A 17,116-nucleotide genomic window follows, 5' to 3' on the forward strand; every position below is an offset into this window, starting at 1 on the left:
TGATTTCAAACCTAATTTTATGTTTTTCTGAAAGAGGACCTCTCAGAATCGTTTAACTTTGGGTTCTGTCAAACCTACATGTGTGCCAGGTACACACCCCTGTAATTCCAATGACTTAGAAGGCTGAGGCAAGGAGGATCATAAGTTAGAGGCCAGCCTCAGCAATTTAGTGAAATCCTGTCTCAAAAGAGCTGGGAATGTAGCTCAGTGGTAAAGCACCCCTGGATTCAATCCCAAGTACAAAAAAGTAGAAAGAAAACTTGATTGTGCTCCTGCCTGCAAGTTTTTCTGAAGCAAGAGAATAAACAGATGCTTCCAGGACAAAGTAGGAAGGGATTTTTTTTTTTTAAGACATTAGACTCTGGCCAAAGATCTTTAAAAGAGAAGCTGTTTGCCCATGGGGGTGATGATTCAGAATGTGTCTATTTCCTTGTACTGGGGATGTCATCCTGATGACCTCTGGCTAGGCTCAGCTCCCAGGGACCTTTCAGCATGGCTGACCTCTCACCCTCCACATCTCTCTGCCCTGCTCCCAGGTCTTCTCGTGGGCACCCTAGACGTGGTGCTAGACTCCAGCGCCCGTGTGGCCCCTTACCGCATCCTGCACCAGACCCAGGACTCGCAGGTCTACTGGACAGTGGCATGTGGTAGGTGCCCTGAGTCATAGATCACATGTGGGAGGGAAAGGACATACAGCTGGTATTTCTGGGCAGGGTGGTGCCTACTAAGAATCCCATACTGCCTCTCACTGAGATAATAGCCAGGCCACCAAGAGGGAAGTAGAGGAGCCATTGCTTCTAGTGTATGAAGGCAACTTCACTGTTCATAGAGAGCAGGGTCAGTAGAGGACAGTCCCATGGAGCCCCATGCCCCTTCCAACCCCTGCCAAGGGCTCAGGCTCAGGATTTAGCAGTGTCCACATTCTTATATTCACCTTTTCTCAAGAAAAGGTGTCCTTACATGTGTATGTGCAAAGTGGTAAAAATTTTTGAGTCACATAGTGTGCACGTCCCCAGCTGAGGTGGATTAAGGTATTCCTCTATCTTCTTTTTTCAGCTCTCATATTGTATACAGGTAGCATTTTCACAGTCTATGTAATATGTTTTGACATTTTTATGCTTTTTGGTGATTATTTACTGATTAAAATGACTCCCAAGCAGGCCAGGCATGGTGACATATGCCTGTAATTCCAGCTCCTTGGTAAGACAAGGCAGAAGGATCACAAGTTTGAGATCAGCCTGGGCAACTTAGCAAAATCCTGTCTGAAAATAAAATTTTAAAAAATGATTGGAGATGTAACTCAAAGGTAGAGCACTTGCTTAGTGTGCACAAGGCCTTGGATTCCATCCCTAGTACTGCATATATACACATAAAAGGCTCCCAAGCAAACACCAGAGTGCTAGACTGTGATGTGTCTTACAGAAAAAAAAAAAAATGTGTGTTACAGAAGTTTAGGAATGTCTACCCATTCCTTAGGAATAAGTTGCAGTGCTGCTGATTATGAGCTCAATGCTAATGAATCAACAATAAATACTAAATAAAGTGTTTTTAAACAGAAACACATAAAACAAATTTATGTATTGCTTGGTTGATGAAAACATGATCAGAGGCTGGTAAGAGCCTACCCTTGCATTTCCCTTGGCGTAATAGTCCAGTATTAATTCAGTGTTCAAGGAACTACAGACTTTAAAAACTACCATGAATAATGAGAATCCACTGGAGTTGTACTAGGAGGAAGTGAACCCACCCTTCCCAAGAATGTTGGGGGAACTTCCCTTTCAGTGGGCACTGACTAGGCCAGAGTTGTTCTGATAAAATGACAATTATAAGGTTGCTCTGATAAAAATGACACTTGTAGCCAGTGCTCAGACAACACTTCCAGTGTGGCTAGGCCCTTACCTTACTCCCTCACAAGAACACTGGCCCTGTTTTGAAGATGAGGAAACTGTGGTACAGAGGGGTTAAGAAAAATGTCTGAAGTCACACAGAGCTGCAGTTCAGACCCAGATTGCCTGCCCCTGTAACCACTGTGCTGAACCACCCTTTGGGATACAAGTGACAGTATCCAGGTCCTCGAGGATAATGGTGTTCCTTAGAGGCCTGGAAAAGATAATGAGACTAGCAAGTTTGTGGACCTTATAACTGGAACCATGCTTCAGAAGGTGGGTGGAGGAGATCAAGGAGATAAGTACCCAAGGAAGGTGGCAACCCAGAAGCAGCTTCTTCTTACCAGGTGGGCACTTTGCCCTGGGTGGTCTTTCTTCCTCATCATCACCCTGAACAACAGTGTACTATTGTCTCCTCTGTCTGATTAAATAGACTTAATAAGGGTTAGAAAGAAGAGTTTGCTCTGGCTGGGGATACAGCTCAGTTGGTAGAGTGCTTGCCTTGCATGCAGGAGTCCCTGGGTTCTAATCCTCAGCACCACTAAAAAAAAGGAGAGTTTGCTCAACACCAAAGTTACAAAGCCTAACAGTACCCTAGATATGCTGGCTCAAGAGCCAGAGTAGGGTTCTGGGAGGCAGTGAGGATTTGCCTGCAGGAAAAAGGGGCTTCCTATACGGTGGGGACCACCCTAGAGCAAGAACTTGTTGGTGTGTGCCTGGGCTACAAGGAGACCGGATACTTTTAAATGGGTGCTGAAGATGGTCGTCTCAGTCTCAATAATGCCCTTTCTTGGGGTGTAGATGGGGAGGGGACTGTAACTGCAAGAGCAGCCCCAAGGACAGGAAGAAAAGAGCATGATGCTGCAGCATGGGAGTCCCTTTGGTGACAGCAGGGCTTCATTCTAGGGAGAGACTGGCCATGCTGCAGAGTCCCAGTCCTTAGCTTCATACCACACCCTGACTTCCCCAACATCAGACCACAAGCTGACCTGGTTTCTGCCTGGGCCTCCCTCCTCACATCTGGGCTGGGTCTCAGAAGCAGTCCACCCAAATCAGACATGATTCTGTAGGTAGGGGTCCACCTACCCCCCCTTCCCTCCTTCCCTCCCTCCCTCCCTCCCTCCAGTTCTAGGGATCAAACCCAGGGCCTCATGCATGCTAGGTAAGTGCTCTACCAATGAGCTATATTCCCACCCCTCTGACCTCCTTTTCCCAGCTCACAGCTGACTTTCACACAGGCCACATACTTTCAGGGCTTGCAGTTCCTAACCACACCTCTCCTGGCTACTATGCACAGTGCCTCCCACATCCACCAAACCTTCCCTCTGCTCTGTTGACACTCTGCCCAGTTGTCACCTCCTAGAAAATCTTCCCAGATTCCCCACACCCATGTAAGCTATCCTTCCTTCTTACTCTTTTGGAATTGATAAGTCTCCACTAGCACTTTTATATGCAAGTCTCTCCTGTTAGACTGGGAGCTCCCCAAGGTAAAGGCAGGCTCTACAGCCAGGCAACTAGTCCTGGGATTCTGGTTTACTTACTTCCCTGCTGTGTGACTTTGTATAACTTATTTAACCCTCTGCTTCAGCTTTATCTTTTAATCCTTTAAAATGAAAATAATAGGACTGAGAATGTGGCTTAGTGATAGAGTGCTTGCCTGACATGCATGAAGCCCTGAGTTCAATTCCTAGCACCATAAAAAAATAAACAAAATAAAATGAAAATAATAATAACTGTCTTCAAGATGTTCTAAAAATGAAAAAAGATAATCCACAGGAAGCTCTGAAAACACAAATAGTACTTAATAATCCAATTAGCTATTCCATTCCTTTTATTCTCAATGCCTCACAGAGATGACACTGTTTAAGTGTTTCTTTAGTATTAGAAGAAATTTGAATTACTTTTAACTAATAATCCTTTTAAATGCACATTCAGGCCTGGGAATATAGTCAATGGTAGAGCATATAAGGCCACCTCTAACACTTTCACATGTGTAAAATCCCAAGTTTGATCCTCAGCACTGCAAAACAAACAAACAAACATAAACATAATTAAAATGCAGACAGCAAGGAAAAGATTGCTTCTGTTTAAGACTGCCAGAAATGTATGTATAAATTAAAATGATAAATTAGAGTTTGCATCATATGTAAACTTAACTTCAGAATTCACTGAGAAAGAAAAAGAAAGAAATCCTGCCCCTACCAACTAGACTGTGGCCTTTGTACATCAGATCACGGACATAAAATTGAATCCAAAGAAAAATTGTGGGAGAAAGTCAAGATAGTTTGGGATGACTTAAGGGACTTCCAGGGGAATTCTGTTTGCCTGGTGTGACTCATTGTACATTGTGTAATGCTGGGGCAGTTGTTTTCATATGGTCATCCTATTCTACTTGAGAACGATATTTCCTGTGGAATTGCTTATTATATGGACCACTTGAGCAGATGCCAAAAAACAGACTAATCAACCCTAACCTAGACAGGCCAAGCTGTGACAGAGCAATGAGCAGGTGCAATGGCTTGGAGGAGGTGGTGGGAACCAACCTAGTCTGGCCAGAATGGGATCAGGGCCACATGCTCAGCTGGTGAAATAATGTTGCCAGGTAGGGAAGGATGGGGTAACCAAGGATAGGTGCTCTAACAAAAATATCTGATTCAGGATTAGGATGTAGCACAGTGGTAGAGCACTTGCCTAGCAAACACAAGACCCTGGGTTCAATTCCCACCATTAAAAAAAGAGTCTGATTTACAGTCAAACTGGACTTGCTTCCTAGCTAAGACTCCCCACATACCAATTTTGTGGGCCTTGCTGTAGGCTACATGATTAACTTGACCTGCTTGGGGGTCCAAGCAGGACACCTAAGAAGGGTCCAGGGTGTTCATTTCTCTTCTTATCCTTGTGTTCATTTATTCATAAAACAATTTTTGACTGCACACCCCATGCCAAAAGTGGAGTGGCAAGGGTAAGGGGAGCAGGCCAAGTAGAGACCTTTTCTCAGCCCATTGTATCTCCTCTTGGGGCTGCTCTTCTAGGTCCTTGTTGGGAGCAAACAGTCTTCCCATTCTTTAGGAATGGCATTGTGCTGCCTTCTCTGAATTTTTTCATTACCTGGGTCTGCTAGTTCTCCAGGGCCCCTCTCTGCAGAGGACAGGGATACCTCCTGGGATGGAGGGGCAGACACTAGGGGAGAAGATCAGCCAGGAAAAGCTGAAAAAGGTTGGTAACTACTTCCCTTCCCAGCAAAGCCCAGCTGGCCAGGGGCTTCACATCCTTTGGAAGTTCCAGTTGGCATCTGTGGATGCCTGAATTTTCAGGAGAGTGCTAAAACCACTTCTAAAAAGTCTCATTGTGTCAGATTAATCACATCCATATCAAAGACCACATTAAATTCTTTCAACTGGAAGATAAACCATGATCACTTAGGAAGCTTTCAGATGCATAGCTGTTTCTAGGGTGACACATACAGACCAGTGATGATCACCACTATTGGAGGGAGGGAGGGAAGGCTTTGTCTCCCACATGGCTCTCTACTAAGTTGCCTGGTGTTTTATTTTTGTTTGTTTGTTTGGGTGGTTGGTTGGGGTTTTTGTTTTTTGTTTTGTTTTGTTTTTGTGTGTATGTGTGTGTGTGTGTGTGTGTGTGTGTTACCAGCACTGTTTATTACTTATACATACAAAGTTTAAGAAAGAAAAGATCAACAAGCATCTTGAAGATTGTAGTCACTTAAATAGTAAACTAGGTCACTCATTTTTAATCTCTTCTTTGAATTTATGTTTAAGACCTTGTGATTTTATGATTTTTCTTTTCTTCACCAAACCCCTCCTCCTAGGTTCTTCCCGTAAAGAGATCACAAAACACTGGGAATGGCTGGAAAACAACTTGCTTCAGACACTATCCATCTTTGACAATGAGGAAGATATCACCACCTTCGTTAAGGGCAAGATACATGTAAGGTTTACATTTCTTTAGCAATTCTTGCTCCCCTTCTCTGGCTGGCAGCATTCATACATGGTCAGCCTCTCTGTCCTCTGGTTCTACTTCCATAGATTCAACCGACCACAATTTGAAGATATTTGGGGGGAAAATGCATCTGTACTAAGCATGTAGACTTTTTTCATGATATTGTTTCTTTTTTTTTTTTTTTTGAGAGAGAGTGAGAAAGAGGGAGAGAGAGAGAATTTTAATATTTATTTTTTAGTATTTGGCGGACACAACATCTTTGTCTGTATGTGGTGCTGAGGATCGAACCCGGGCTGCACGCATGCCAGGCGAGTGCGCTACCGCTTGAGCCACATCCTCAGCCCCATGATATTGTTTCTTAAAAAAAAAAATAGCATAGCAACATAGGACTTATATTGCATTAGATATGATAAAACATCTAGAGATAGTTTAAAGTATACAGGAGGTGTGCATAGATTATATGGAAATTCTGTGATATTTTATGTAAGGGACTTGCACATGTGAGGAGTTGGGTATTTGTGGGAAGTCCTGGAATCAATCCCCTGTCTGTACAACTGTTTGTCTTATTTCATCTTCAGACAGCATAGATTTTTTTTTGAAAGAGAGAGAGAGAGAGAGAATTTTTAATATTTATTTTTCAGTTTTTAGTGGATACAACATCTTTATTTTATTTTATGTGGTGCTGAGGATCAAACCCAGCGCCCCGCACATGCCAGGCAAGAGCGTTACCGCTTGAGCCACATCCCCAGCCCCAAACAGCATAGATTTTATTCCCATTTTACAGAGATGGAAATTAATTAAAGTGACTGCTCTCATTCTCCTAGATTTGTAAGATGCAGTTGAACACATTGCCCCTTGTTATAGTTTGGATCTTGTGTTGAAGGCTTGGTTGCCAACCTGTAATGCTATTAGGACGTGGTAGAATCTTTTGTGGGAGGAAGTTGGGTTATTTGCAGTGTGCCCTTGAAAGGGGATATTGAGAACGTAGCCCCTCTTCTCTTTTTGCTTCCTGGCCACCACAAAGCCTCCTCCACTGCATGCTCCCCACTGTGAAGCACTGGACCACCATAGGCCCAGAGCAACATGATGAAGGAACCATAGACTGAAATCATGAGCCAAAATAAACCTTTCCTCCTTATAAATTGATTATTTCAAGTATTTGTTATGGTAACAGAAAGCTGATTAATGTACCCATGAAGCCCCTTCTTATCCTGAATAGCCATTGCAGTCAGACGAAAGCTTAGCTTAAAGTTTCTATTTCTTGTAAAATGCCTTAGAACAAATATGCAGCTATACAACTGTGTTTGCCAGTACCTTGACTAACAGGAAGAAATTGGAAATGAAATAACTAACATTATTTTTAAAGGCACATATGCTTTACCTGGAAATCTATTCCTTTGAGTTTACCCTATAGTTTATTCATATATGCAGAATGACACATATATCAGGATAGTCCCTGCAATGCTGAATTAGCAAAAACACTGAAAAAATACCTTCCACGCCAATGATAAGAGAGAAAAACAGCTGTTCTCTCCTCTGAAAAATGAGAGTAATAGGGCTGAGGTTGTGGCTCAGTGGTAGAGCTCTTGCCTTGCATGTGTGAAGCATTGGGTTCAATCCTCAGTACCACATAAAAATAAATAAAGATATTCTCTCCATCTTCAACTAAAAAATATTTTTAAAAAATGAGAATAGTAATACTTGCTAGGATTTACTGAGTACTTTTTATATGCTTGGTTAGCTAAGAGCTTTATTTTCGGGGAACTTATTAAGGCATACATGGTATACATACTGGAATATTTTGCAGCCATAAAAATAATAATTACAAAAATTGTGACATTGATAAACTGATAGGGTACTAAGTAGGTTATTTCCTCTTTGGGGAAGATTAACCCTATCATGGGCATTTATCTGAATGTCTTCTTCTTTCTGTTAGATTATTGCCTTACATTAGATTTCCTGGAGGCTCTTACTAGATCACAGTTTATGGTGCCAAGTCACTTTAGGCAGCCCTTATAAATCTGTGATACTAGACCTTTGTAGACCTGGGGAGACAGGTCTAATTTCTCAGCTCTTCTTCTCTGTGCAGTTTGGAGTTCAAGACCACGTTGCCTTCTATTCCAGGAAAACAGGCAAAAAACAGGCAAAGAAGTCAGAGGCAAGCCTTTACTATCCCAGCAAGAAAATTGAGCAATGATAATAATAGAAACATACCTGATGCCTCCTATAAACAAACTCATCAGCAAAACAAAAGTTCTTAATGACATAAGGTTAAAGAACAAATGGTCTGTTAGTCATCTTTCTGTTACTGTAAGTAAATATCTAAGATAGTCAACTTGTAAAGAGAAAAGGTTTATTTTGGCTCAGAGTTTTAGAGATTTCAGCCCATGACCCAGTTGCTTTGGGATAGTGGCAGCACATCATGGTTGGAAGGCATGGCAGAACAAAGCTGTTTGCCTCATGCAAAAGAAAAGAAAAAGAAGCCAGGGGTCCCAATATCCCCTTCAAGGACGCACCCCCAAAGACCAGAAGATCTCCCACTAGGCCCCACCTCTTAAATGTTCCACCACCTCCCTGTAGTGCCACACTCCCTGTAATGCCTTTAACATATGGGCCTTTGGGGGACATTTAAGATCCAAACTATAGCAAATAGAAATTAGGAAATGTAGAGCTGAATGATCATAGAAATACTACTATATACATCAGAATTTATGGGATGCACCAAAAGCAGTACATAGAAGGAAATTTAAAGTCTTTAATCTCATGAAAGAAGAATGAACAAAAGTTAATGAGCCAGATGTCCAATTCAGTAGGTTAGAAAAGAATTCCAGGAAATGAGACAGAAGGAAGTGAGAAAGGGTCAAAGTTAATTCCTTAGAAAACAAGAGAATAAGAGAAGAGCAACCAAAAATAGAAAAAAGCCTGTGGCAAAGTGACTCAGGACTCAAGAGTGTACCCTCCAGTAAGCAATGTTGGAAATTGAATATGAAGAGCACTTACACAGAAGCAGAGCATTTATTTGTTTGTTTTAGATACTAGAATTGAACCCAGGGGCATTGAGCTATATGTATCCCCAGTCTTTTTTATTTTTTGAGATAGGGTCTTACTAAGTCACTAAGTATCTGAGTTGCTGAGACTGACCTCAAACTCATGATCCTCTTGTCTCAGCCTCCCAAGTCTGCTGGGATTACAGATGGGACCTCCATACCTAGTGAAGCAATTGTTTAAAAAATAAGGAGCCAGTGCTGTGGATATAGCTCAGTGGGAGAGCACTTGCTCAGTATGTGTGAAACCCTGGGTTCAATTCCCAGTAGCAGAGAGAGAGAGAGAGAGAGAGAGAGAGAGAAAGAGAGAGAAAGAGAAACAATACCAATACCATAAATAGCTTTAAACCAATAAACTTAAGAATTTTGACAAAATAGATGCTTTTTAAAAATAATACATATTCATTTCCAATTGCTACTATAACAAGTTACCATGAACCTGTTGGTTTAAAACAACACAAATTAGGCTGGCTTAGCTCAGTGGTGGAGCACTTGCCTGGGTTTGATCCCCAGCACTGCAAAAATAAATAAATAAACTCACAAATTTATTATCTTAAGGTCAGAAGTTTAAAGTGAAAAAGCTGGGCTGAAGTCAAGGTGTTGGTAGGACTGTGTTCCTTCTGGAAGCTCTAAGGGAATCTGTATCCTTTCCTTTTCCAGCCTGTAGAAGCCACTTGTATTCCTTGCTTCTTGGCCCTGTCCTTCATCTTCAATGCCAGCAGCATAACATCCTCAGAGGAATCAATCTTTCCCTCTCTCTTCTCCTCTCTTTCTATTGTCATCTCCTTGTGGCTCCTTCATTCTTGCCTGTCTCTTTATGAGGACCCTTGTGATCATATTGTGTTCTCTCAAATGATCTAGGATCATCTCCCCATCTCAAACTCCTTAATCATGCCTGCAACTTCCCTGTGAGCCAGGCTGGTTAATCTCTATTGGCAGAGACTGATACTCCCGAGTAGAGGCTGGAAAGCCACCCAAAGGCTCAGAGTGTGGCTCTCCAGTGGGGAATGCAGAGGAAAATGCAGAGTAGGTCACTGCTAGCCCCACTGCTTCCTGCCTGGGCATCTCCCAGGAGCAGCTGAAGGGAGTGAGGGAGCAGCAACTGCCAACTGAGATCTAGAAAGGTGGCCCAAGGGGCAGGGCAGCCAGTGATGACCACCTGGCCAGGACTTGTTAGCAATGGCTGGCCCACCAAGGCTGTCTGGGGCTGCCTTGTGCTTTCTACCGGTGGGCACTGTGTTAGTCAACTTTCCATGACTACAGTGAAAAATATGAGGTGATTGGCTTATAGAAAGAGATTTATTTTGGCCCACGGTTTTGTAGTTTCCAGAGTCCATGGTCAATAGCCCCATGACTTTGGGCCTGTGGAGAGGCAGCACATCATGACAGGATTGTGTGGCAGAGCAAAACCATTACACCATCAGCCAGGAAGCAAAAGGGAAAGAAGAGACCAGGGTCCCATAATCCCCTGTGAAGGCACCCCCTGCATATCCTAAGAACCTCCCTCTAGGCCCCACCTCCTGAAGGTTCTACCAGCTCCCAATAGGACCAAATCTTTAACACATTATGGCCTTTGGGGAACACTTTCCTAAACCATAGCAGGCACTTTCCCAATCTTCCAATGGGATGAAACTGAGGGCAAGAGAAAACCAAGGCAGGCCTTAGAAATGAAAGGGAGCTGTATTCCCAGAGGGAGAGCTACTTCCTACAGGAGCATTCTGGGAGGCACCACAGACAGACTGAGAGAGTGGAAATGTTTTAATAGCAGCTATGGTGGTGCTGGTTTGAGAGGGAAAAAAAATGTTTCTTCTGCTTTTTTTAGGTTTTTATCTGGGGATCTAAAGACAGGTTTAACAAATGAAAAATAAACTGAAGTTTATCATCATGTATATCTCATGAACACAAGGGGAAAACTCAGGGAGGAAGAGCTGGATGGTTTAGTTAGAACTTGAGTTTATGAAACACCCTCATAAATAAACAGTACATTTAAAGAGAAACAATAGGATAAAGGAACCAGATTTTAGGCTTCCAAGGGTAAAAAGTGAGGGTAATGTTGGGGGGTGGGTAGGAACCACAGAAAGGAGGTTTGTTAACAGATGCCTCTGGTGTGCTCTGGTGTCATCTCAGCTGGTAAGTTGAGTTGTCTCTAGTAAAGGAGAATTTATATTCTGTTTTAGACAGAGAAGAGAAGGCAGAAAGCTTTTCCTAGGTTTGCATATTCTGATTTCCTTTCTAGTTAAACCAAGTGCCATATTCTGCTTTCTGATGCTATAACAAAATACCTGAAAGTGGGTGAATTATAAATAAAAAAGGTTTATTCAGCTCACAGTTCTGGAGGTTCAAAGTTAAGGGGCCACATTTGATGAGAGCCTTCTTGCTGCTTCATAACATGGTGGGGGGTATTACATGGAGAGACAGAGCAAATATCTTTCCTCTTCCTACAAAGCCACTAATACCCTCATGGGGCTCCACACTCATCACCTCATCTAAACCTCTCAAAGGCTGCACCTCCAAATACAACTAACATATGACTTTGTGGATTAAGTTTCCAACACATGATTTCTGGGGAACATTTTCAAACGATAGTACTAAGAAATGGAAGGAATCAAAGTAGACCTCATATTGGGATCTTTGCCTGGGCTCATGGCTATCTTCCCTGCCTGTGGAAAGAGGGACATAAGGCAACCAAGAAACCCAGAAAAGCACCAGGCGGGCCACCAGCTCTGGCCTTTAAATGCTTTTGTAAATCCAGGAATTGTCCTAGGAAATCAGCATGTACATTTGGAATCAGTTGGCTGAGGACCTGTCCCAGGAGGTTTGGGGCTGGCCTATGGCCCAGGGTGATGCCTGTGGGCACCCAAGCACAGTGAAGGGATCATGGGTCAACTCACTGCTCTGGGGTGGGGACAGATCAGTGTCCCCAGGAGTACAGGGAGTCAATGCAAAAATGTTCTCCAGGGTGTGAGAGAGCAAAGCACTTCAAAGAAAGTGCCACAGAGGATCCCATTTGGACAAAGAAAGGAGAAAAGAGAAAAACAATGGATGCATGTATGTGGCATGTCTGGAGGAAACCAGGAAGGTGGCTAGAGGGTGAGGGAGACTCCTCTTTCACTAAACACACTTTTCTACCATAGATTGAACATCCCTTATCCAGAATGCTTGGAACCATAAGTGTTTCAGATTTTGGATATTTTAAGATTTGGGCTTATTTGCATATGCAAAATGAGTGTCTTGGGAAGGGGACCCAATCATGTATACAAAATTCATTTATGTTTCCTATATACCTTATGTACACAGACTGGAGGTGATTTCACACAATATTTTTAGGGTGTCTGTGATTTGATTACAACTTATTACATGAAGTCAGGTGTAAAATTTTCTACTCGTGGCATCATGCTGGCACCCAGGAAGTTTATGATTTGGGAGCATTTCAGATTGCAGATTTTCAGATTAAGGATGCTCAACATGTATTTGCATTTTAAAACCATGTTTATGGAAGATATATTTCAACAAGTTTACATTAAACTAAAATGGGTTTATTTTAAAAGTCACTGCTCAGAGCCAATGATGATGGTAATCCAGGAAGTTCTGGAAACTTCTCAGAGCTCACAGGTGGCTTCTGTCATCCATGTCCCTTGATGGCAAACAAGCCAGAGCACAGCTGCCTCCTTCCCTGAGAGCTACCAACTGTCGTCTACCTGTGCCTGTTGCCCTTAAACCAAAGTCCTAGAGTCCTGAGTTCCCCGGGCCTCTCTGCTCCTCCCTTTGACTTGGCCAGGAGTCTGTGTGGGTGAGCCCAATTCCCACTATCTCCCTCCAGGGTATCATTGCAGAAGAGAACAAGAACCTGCAGCCCCAGGGAGATGAGGACCCTGGGAAATTCAAGGAGGCTGAGCTGAAGATGCGGAAGCAATTTGGGATGCCTGAGGGGGAGAAGCTAGTCAACTACTATTCATGCAGCTACTGGAAAGGCCGAGTGCCCCGGCAGGGCTGGCTCTACCTGACTGTCAACCACCTGTGCTTCTACTCCTTCCTGCTGGGGAAGGAAGGTGAGCACCAGCTGAGGCAAGTGGGTGCAACCAGGGGGTACCATCCCTCTTGCATCATGGCAAAGTTTTCACCCTCAACTCTGTTCATCCCAGCCCCTCCTCATCCTGTGTACCCTGGCTATTCTGACCTTGCCTCTGGGCAGTTTCCTGCCTCTCCAGACTGCCAGCATCCCTGGTGGGTTTCCCTCCTCTCAACCCAAGATATTCTGTCCACACATGACCATCCAAGGGGTCTCCCTGAAACCCAGATGCCACCTTAGCAATTCATGACAGGAACACCCAGACTTGAGCCAGGCACACACCTGCTTTGAGCAGGCACATATCACATTTACAACCCACTAGTCAGATTCTTACATGCTGACTTTACAGGCCTTCTACATTTTGTTTGAGTCAGCCCATTGAAGGGCACACATCTTCCCTGAGTACTTCCAGGTTATGCAATACCTTGGGCATGTGTCACTGCTGTCACCTGCTGCAGGTCACTCCCTGCTGGATACAGTGGCTTCAGCATGCCAAGCCACAGTCCCTGGCTTAGCAGTCAGCTCCTTCTGCTGTAGTCGCCACCCCCAGAAATAGCTCCTAGGCCATGAGCTGTTCACAGTTGTCAGGAGTCATTGCTGTTTCCTTCCACAGCCACCCTTTGCCTTCCTGCCCTTACTGCTTACCTGTCAGGACTGTGATGATCAGTCACCTCCTTGTGAGGCAGGGGCCAGTGTCCTTCCCCTGTTTGGCTGTACCATGTGGTGACTTGGTTCACACATCACTGTAGTCCCAGTCAGTGGAGCTCCTCAGGGCCAGAGTCTCAGCTAGTTCACCTCTGCACATTTGTTCCTTTCACTCTTCAGTCATTCATGGAGCAAATATTCATCAAGTGTGTTTGGTCTGGGAGGCAGTGGAGATCCCTGTGGCCCAGTCATTTCACATGGAGCATGTGTCGCAGCACAGCCAGGCTCAGGCACTGAGGAGTAAATGATATCCTCAAGGAGCAGTTCCCTCTGGGGGGTTCTAGGTACAAGTGAGAATTAGGAAACTTAACCTTGTTCAGTTGTAATCAGTGGTGCATCTGCGTTGTTGGTGTCCAGTGAGTCTTGTGGTACAGTGGGTGGACGTCACACGCCTGGAGAAGAATGCCACGCTGCTCTTCCCTGAGAGCATCCGTGTGGACACACGGGACCAGGAGCTCTTCTTCTCCATGTTCCTTAACATCAGTGAGACCTTCAAGCTCATGGAGCAGCTGGCCAACCTGGCGATGCGGCAGCTGCTGGACAACAAGGGCTTTCTGGAGGATAAGGCCCTTCCCAGGCCCATCCGGCCACACAGAAACATCTCAGCTCTGAAGCGGTAGGTACTTTGCCCTCCCAGGGGACAGGAGGGTCCCACAGCAAGTAAGAGTGGGCACACCTAATCCAGATCCACTGACCCTGCCTATTGCTTGGCACTTGACTGAATGTGCAGACCTAGAAAGAATCTCTGCATTCAGCCCTCACAAGTTCCCCATTTGAGAAGGAGGCCAGATAAACAGGTCATTGCAGTATCGCATTGGGGGGGATATTGGCCTCCAAATACCAGTATCTCTAGGAGATACGACAGATACCACTAATGTGGAAGTTTCCTCCCACTTTCCTTCTCACAGCCCTATAATGGGAAGGTACTCTTACCATCCCTAGGTCTCAGACCAGATCACTAAGTTGCAGAGAGGTCTGTCAGATGTGAACCATCTCAGGGTGCTCTGAGGACCCTGAGGAGGCTCTGTCTTGGAATTAGGGTATATAGCCTCTATCCCATCGAGATGGACAGTTCTCTTCCAGACCCTTGGCCAGACAGCCCCTCATAGCCATGGGCCCAGGCCTCTGGAGTCTGAAGCCAGCAGGGGAAATGGACCATGTGCAGGTCTGGTGTCATTGCAGTCAGAGCACCAATGTCCTCTTGATAGAGAGATAGATCATGGTGGCTGGCCTCTACAGATCACTTTCGTTTGAGTCCCAAAATTGTAGCCTCATGAGAAGCCTGCAAGACTGGCCAAGGTCTCAGAAGTTTCCAAGTACCACAGCTATGGTGGGCATACCCAGATTCACACTGGTGTATTCAGAGACCTCATCCCAGCCACCCTGTTTCCTAGGTTTCATTCACAGATCATGGTATAGGCCCACAGTGCACCTTCCAGATCAGAATGTTTTGCAAGATGTCACTCTCTTGATACAAGTGATGGAATAGCCTTTAGAACCTTTTAGAAAGAAAACAAGCAGGGCTGGAACTTGGCAGTTTCCAGCACTCTCAGCTAGGGTTCTTGGTCAGACTCTTTTGCCAGTCTGTCATAAGCCCAAGGCAAGTGGGAGGCTCTCTTGGGACTGAAGAGAGATGTTTATGTGGACAGAGTCACAAAAGGGATGAGGGCCAGGATGCCAGGCCACTTCCCATAGCCATCAAACTTACAAATAAGATGCTATTAAGCACAGCTATCACATGGTTTAGTTTTAATTCCTCTTCTCCCCACTAGGAGAACTTGTCTAGGTTTCAAGGCATGTGAAGTCTTCCCAGGCTGAAGACATTGCCTCAGGCCTAGTAACATGCTGGGTATGAGTCAGGCAGGGTGCAGTGATCTCTGGGCACTGCCGCCCGTCAATACTGAGTGACATGTCACACTGCCCAGGTCAGCCTCCAGATGTCCTTTGAAAGGACATGTTATGTGCTACCATTTCTTGTCTGGTCATATGAATGCTCCATATTTTACTTGGTCATTTAACATGCATCTTTTTTTTTTAATGTATCAAGGATTGAACCCTGGATCGCTTAATCCTTGAACCACAACCCCAACCCTTTTTTATTTAGAGACACGGCCTTACTAGGTTGCTTATGGCCTTGCTAAATTGCTAAGGCTATCTTTGAACTTGGGATCCTCCTGCCTCAGCCTCCTGAGCCACTGGTATTAAGGTGTGCACCGCCGTTCCTGGCTTAACATGCATCTTTAATTGAATTCTAAAATCTCCAGGCATGATTTGTTTACTGTAGAACTCCAAGAATCCCGAATTCCACATGGAAAACTGTGGCCTCCTGTTGGCCTTGACTCTTGTCCCACTTTTTCCTACCTTGTTTCCTTAGAGACCTAGATGCCCGAGCCAAGAATGAGTGTTACCGGGCCACATTCCGGCTGCCCAGGGATGAGCGTCTGGATGGCCACACAAGCTGCACCCTGTGGACACCATTCAACAAGCTGCACATCCCAGGCCAGATGTTCATCTCCAATAACTATATCTGCTTTGCCAGCAAGGAGGAGGATGCGTGCCACCTCATCATACCCCTAAGGGAGGTAAGCATTCTCTGGTCAAGGGTCAAAGGCCCTTAAGGCCCCATGGGATCAAATAGACTGAGACCAGATCCATGCTCTTGGGTCAGAGCTCTGTGGATGGTCATGGAGGAGATTGGTCTGGCCAGCACTGACCATCCTGAATACCTGCTCCACGATGCCCCAGCAAGGGAGCTCCCAGGGGACCCTTGGCTTAGGACAGGTCCTCTGCATGTCTGATGGGCTCTTGGATTTCACTCCAATTGTGCTGTTCATGCACTCCCCTCAGGAAGTGGGAGTTATCCTTGAATTCTGACCTCTTCCACCTTCCTGCATCCTGACTAGATATCCTGACAGACATCCTGTCAGACCTCTCTCCAGAGCCCATTCCTTCCTCTCCATGGCCACCACCTGGGACGTCATCTGCACAGGCCACATCAGGGAGGTTCTAACCCCACCTAACCCCTTTGTGACACATCCTCCCACATCAGCCAACAAATTTTGAAATGTCAATCAGAGGATAGTGGCATCCCACCTAGGATCCTTCAATGTTTCCTTATGGTCAGAAGAATCCCCAACTGCCTCCTGTGACCTGTGAGGCCTTCAGTGAGCCATCATGCATGGCTTTCAGACCCACTCATGCATGCCCACCCCATGCACACATACCCAATCATACATAACACATGTACCACATACACATACTACACATAGACATGCTCCCACACATATATGACATACAATACACACACATGCACATGCATACAGTTATGTCACACACTGACCTGGGCAGTGTGTGACATGTCACTCAGTATTGAAGGGCATCAGTGCCCAGAGATCTCTGCACTCACTGGGCACTCACTGCCTCTCTGGAGGTATCTTTAGTGCATAGCAGTC

At 44.9% G+C, this 17,116-nt stretch overlaps 1 protein-coding gene across 9 annotated transcripts in view; it reads left to right on the forward strand.

Moving 5' to 3' along the window:
- The first annotated feature begins 382 nt into the window (after positions 1 to 382).
- Tbc1d9b (TBC1 domain family member 9B) overlaps positions 383 to 17,116 on the forward strand; it is a 48,564-nt gene continuing 31,830 nt past the window's right edge. For 8 of the 9 annotated variants that reach the window (XR_007341144.1, XM_048784672.1, XM_015506377.2 and 5 more), the window contains exons 1-5: positions 383 to 647; positions 5,716 to 5,834; positions 12,711 to 12,939; positions 14,022 to 14,280; positions 16,039 to 16,246. Coding sequence is in view for 8 of the 9 variants with exons in the window: in XM_048784672.1 (XP_048640629.1) it covers positions 398 to 647; positions 5,716 to 5,834; positions 12,711 to 12,939; positions 14,022 to 14,280; positions 16,039 to 16,246 (1,065 nt within the window). In the remaining variant the exon portion in view is untranslated. Of the gene's footprint in view, positions 648 to 5,715; positions 5,835 to 12,710; positions 12,956 to 14,021; positions 14,281 to 16,038; positions 16,247 to 17,116 lie in introns of those variants that run through there. The other variant, XM_048784686.1, reaches the window with a different exon arrangement.

The sequence above is a fragment of the Marmota marmota genome, unplaced genomic scaffold (assembly GCF_001458135.2).
Source record: "Marmota marmota marmota unplaced genomic scaffold, marMar, whole genome shotgun sequence".
Taxonomy (NCBI): Eukaryota; Metazoa; Chordata; class Mammalia; order Rodentia; family Sciuridae; genus Marmota; species Marmota marmota.